Here is a 4,222-nt window from a genome sequence, read left to right as displayed (position 1 = left end):
ATGATCCTCTCAATAGATGCAGAAAAGGCATTTGAGAAAATACAGCATCCTTTCTTGATAAAAATCTCAAAACACTAGGGATAGAAGGATCATACCTCAAGTCATAAAGGCTACATATAAAAGACCCACTGCTAATATCATCCTCAATAGGGAAAAACTGAGAGCTTTCCCCCTAAGGTCAGGAACATTACAAGGATGTCTACTCTCACCACTGCTCTTCAAGATAGTACTGGAAGTCCTAGCCTCAGCAATCAGAGAACAGAAGAAATAAAAGGCATCCAAATCATCAAGGAAGAAGTCAAACATTCACTCCTTTCAGATGACATGATACTCTGTGTGAAAAACCCAAAAGACTCTACCAAAAAACTGCCAGAACTGATATATGAATTCAGCAAAGTCACAGGATATAAAATCAAAGTACAGAAATAGGTTTCCTTTCTATACACCAATAATGAAGCAGAAGAAAGAGAAATCAATGAATTGATCCCATTTACAATTGCATCAAAACCCATAGAATACCTAGGAATAAACCTAACGAAAGAGGTGAAAAATCTATACGCTGAATACCATAGAAAGCTTATGAAAGAAACTGAAGAAGACACACACGAAAAAATGGAAAAACATTCCACGCTTATGGATTAGAAGAACTAATATTGTTAAAATGTCAGTATTACCCAAAGCAATCTACATATTCAATGCAATCCCTATCAAAATAACACCAGCATTCGTGACAGAGCTAGAATAAACAATCGTAACATTTGTACAAAACCAGAAAAGACCCTGAATGGCCAAAGTAATATTGAAAAAGAAAACCAAAACCAGACCTTAAACTGTATTACAAAGCTGTAATCATCACAACAGTGTGGTACTGGCACAAAAACAGACACATAGATCAATGGAACAGAATAAAAAGCCCAGAAATGGACCCACAAATGTATGGCCAACTAATCTTTTACAAAGAAGGAAAGGATATCTAGTGGAAAAAGCAGTCTCTTCAGCAAATGGTGTTGGGAAAAAGTGGACAGCAATATGCAGAAGAAAGAACCTGGACCACTTTCTTACACTATACACAAAAAATAAACTCAAAATTGATGAAAGACCTAAATGTAAGACAGGAAGCCACCAAAATCCTAGAGGAGAAAATAGACAGCAGCCTCTTTAACCTCAGCTGCAGCAACTTATTTGTCATATCTCCAGAGGCAAGGGAAACAAAAGCAAAACTGAACTATTGGGACCTCATGAAGATAAAAACCTTTTGCATGGTGAAGGACAGGAAAACTAAAAGGTAACCAATGGAATGGGAGAAGATGTTTGCAAATGACATATCAGATAAAGGGATAGTATCTAAAATCTATAAAGAACTTACCAGACTCAACACCTAAAAAACAAATAATCCAGTGAAGAAATGGGCAAAGGACCCGCATAGACACTTTTCCCAAGAAGACATCCAGATGGCTAACAGACACATGAAAAAGGGCTCAACATCACTCATCATCAGGGAAATACAAATCAAAGCCATAATGGGATGTCATCTCATACTTGTCAGAATGGCTAACATTAACAACTCAGGCAACAGATGTTGGTGAGGATGCAAAGAAAGGAACCCTTTAGCACTGCTGGTGGGAATGCAAACTGGTGTAGCCACTCTGGAAAACAGTATGGAGGTTCCTCAAAAAATTAAAAATAGAACTAACCTACTACCCAGCAATTTTACTACTGGGAATTTGTCCAAAGGATAAAGCAATGCTGATAGAAGGGACACACATGCACCCCAATGTCTATAGCAGCACTATTAACAATAGTCAAAGTATGGAAAGAGCCCAATGTCCATTTTAAAAAAGAAATATGAAAAAAGAAAGACAATGGGCAAAATACATGAAAAACTATTTCTCCGAAGAAAATACTGGGATAGCAAATAAGCCCACGGGAAGATGCTAATCATTAACTATCAGGAAAATGCAAATTAGGGATGAAGGAAATATCACTGCATACTTATTAGAACATATATAAAAAACAATGACAATGCCAAATGCTGGTAAGGATGTGGAAAAATTGAATCTCTCATATGTCGCTATGGCTAATGTAAAATGGTACACTTTGGAACGGAATTTGACAATTTCTTTCAAACCTAACTATATAAACCATAGACCCAACCACCAAACTTCTTGGCATTTCCCAGAGAAATAAAAATATTCGTTCACATAAAAACCTGTACATGATTCTTCATAGCAGCTCTATTTTTAATAGAGCTGGAAACAACCAAAATGTCCTCATCTCCATGAATGGTTAAACAAACCCTGGGCCATTATCAGCAATAAAAAAGGAATAATAATAACTTGGGTGGATCTGAATGGCACTATGCTGAGTGGAAAAAATCAGTATCAAAAGGTATAATTTGTGATTCAATTTACACAATCTTATGTCAAAAGCATAGAGATGGAGAACAGCTTAGTAATTGCCAGGGGTTCAGGGCTGCGGGGGAGGGGAGAGGGACTTGGTATGACTACAAACATGTAGCAGGAGGGAGATCGTTTTGGTCATAGTTTTGTATCTTGATTTTGGTGATGGTTACGGGAATCTACACTCGGGATAAAGACGGACTTTACACACACACTGTAGCTATGTCAAATTCCTGGTTTGGTATTGTACCTTAATTAACTACGATGTAATCACGGGAGAAAGTAGATAAAGGATGCTTGGGACCTCTCTGTATTATCCTTGCAATTTTCTGTGTGCTGTAATTATTTTTGAAAATATAGGGAAAAAAATAAAAATCCCATTTTGCCTCGGGTAGCTGTGGCCTACATTATTTAGTCAAAGGAGAAACCGTGAGACGGTACAAACCCCAATTCCGGGTTTTACACAGAAGCATGACCTGGGGCAGAAGAAAGGCTCAGGGCTGCAGAAGGCGGGGAGCCAGAGAGAGGTTTCCCTCTCCCTGAGGGTGTGGGAGGCGGCGTCTGAGCGCCTGAAGCAGGGAGGTGAGTGGCGCACCGCCCAGTCCCAGCCCCACCCTCCGCGGGCTCCTGGAGCCCGTGCGATCCCTGCAGCAGAAGGCTGGGGAGCCGGAGGCGCGAGGACTCTGGAGCGGCGCTCCTGCATTCCCGACACCGCGGCTCCAAACCTTGAGAGGACCAAGAGAACTTTCTTTGAACTGCGAACAGTTTTGGTCAACGGGATAGCCTCCCATGCTTTGGCTTCCCGCCTCTTCATTGTGGTTCTGATCCCTCGCTGCTTTCCTTCTCGAACCTGCTGGGGTGCAGTCGGGAGCCCGTCAGCGCGCCAGACGGCTGTCCGGACCTGCGAGGGTGGGAGGCGGCCGCCAGCCCTGTCCCCTCGCAGCCCCCGCCCCGCCGCGCAGCGGTGCTCACCCGGGGTAGCTGGCTGTGCCTGGCGCTCCGGCAGAGCGCGGCATGCAGTCTCTCAACATCACCCGGGAGCAGTTCTCCAGGCTGCTACGGGACCATAACCTGACGCGCGAGCAGTTCATAGCGCGCTATGGGCTGCGGCCGCTTGTCTACACCCCGGAGCTGCCGGGGCGCGCCAAGCTGGCCTTCGTGCTCACCAGCGTGCTCATATTTGCCCTAGCGCTCTTTGGCAACGCGCTGGTGGTCTATGTGGTGACCCGCAGCAAGGCCATGCGCACCGTCACGAACATCTTCATCTGCTCCTTGGCGCTCAGCGACCTGCTCATCGCCTTCTTCTGCATCCCGGTCACCATGCTACAGAACATCTCTGACACCTGGCTGGGGGGTGAGTCCGCGAGCGCACCTTCTTCTCTAAACTCCAGTCTGCCAAGGGACTCTTCCCGCCCCCTCTATTCCTTACATTTCTGTCTCTACCAAATGAATCCAGTGCTCCTTCTTAGAACTTCCTCACTTGTGCTCACTTGGAGAGAAGTTTTTTGCCACTTTTAATTCAGCCCAACGTTTCTTTTCCTTGTCGCTTAAAGACATAGTTAGGAAAATGCCTAGGAAACGTACAAGGCAGTGAGGTGGGGAGTTGCACCTCTCTCCTGTTATTTCAGCTCCTTTTTCCATAATTACCAGGATTTTCCCTATTTCCAATAAAAGTAAGATAAAAATATTTCACATAATAAAAGTCTCGATATCCGCTCTTCCTGCATACCTCTAGGCTCACTCCACAGTTGCCTCTGTGGCTTCCAAACAGGTATTTGTAGATCTAACTCTTATATGAGGATTTAAACTATATATATATATAT

The 4,222-nt window shown here is 43.6% G+C and overlaps 1 protein-coding gene across 1 annotated transcript in view; it reads left to right on the top strand.

Moving 5' to 3' along the window:
* Window positions 1–3,146: 3,146 nt before the first annotated feature.
* The window catches only part of QRFPR (pyroglutamylated RFamide peptide receptor), a 51,415-nt gene continuing 50,339 nt past the window's right edge, over window positions 3,147–4,222 (top strand). The window contains 1 exon segment of the mRNA XM_049630049.1: window positions 3,147–3,753. Coding sequence (XP_049486006.1) covers window positions 3,414–3,753 — 340 coding nt within the window. The 5' untranslated portion in view covers window positions 3,147–3,413.

This window comes from Panthera uncia, chromosome B1 (assembly GCF_023721935.1).
Source record: "Panthera uncia isolate 11264 chromosome B1, Puncia_PCG_1.0, whole genome shotgun sequence".
NCBI classification, from domain to species: Eukaryota; Metazoa; Chordata; class Mammalia; order Carnivora; family Felidae; genus Panthera; species Panthera uncia.
The sequence above is the reverse complement of the archived record's forward strand: the minus strand, read 5'-3'. Positions and strand labels throughout refer to the sequence as shown.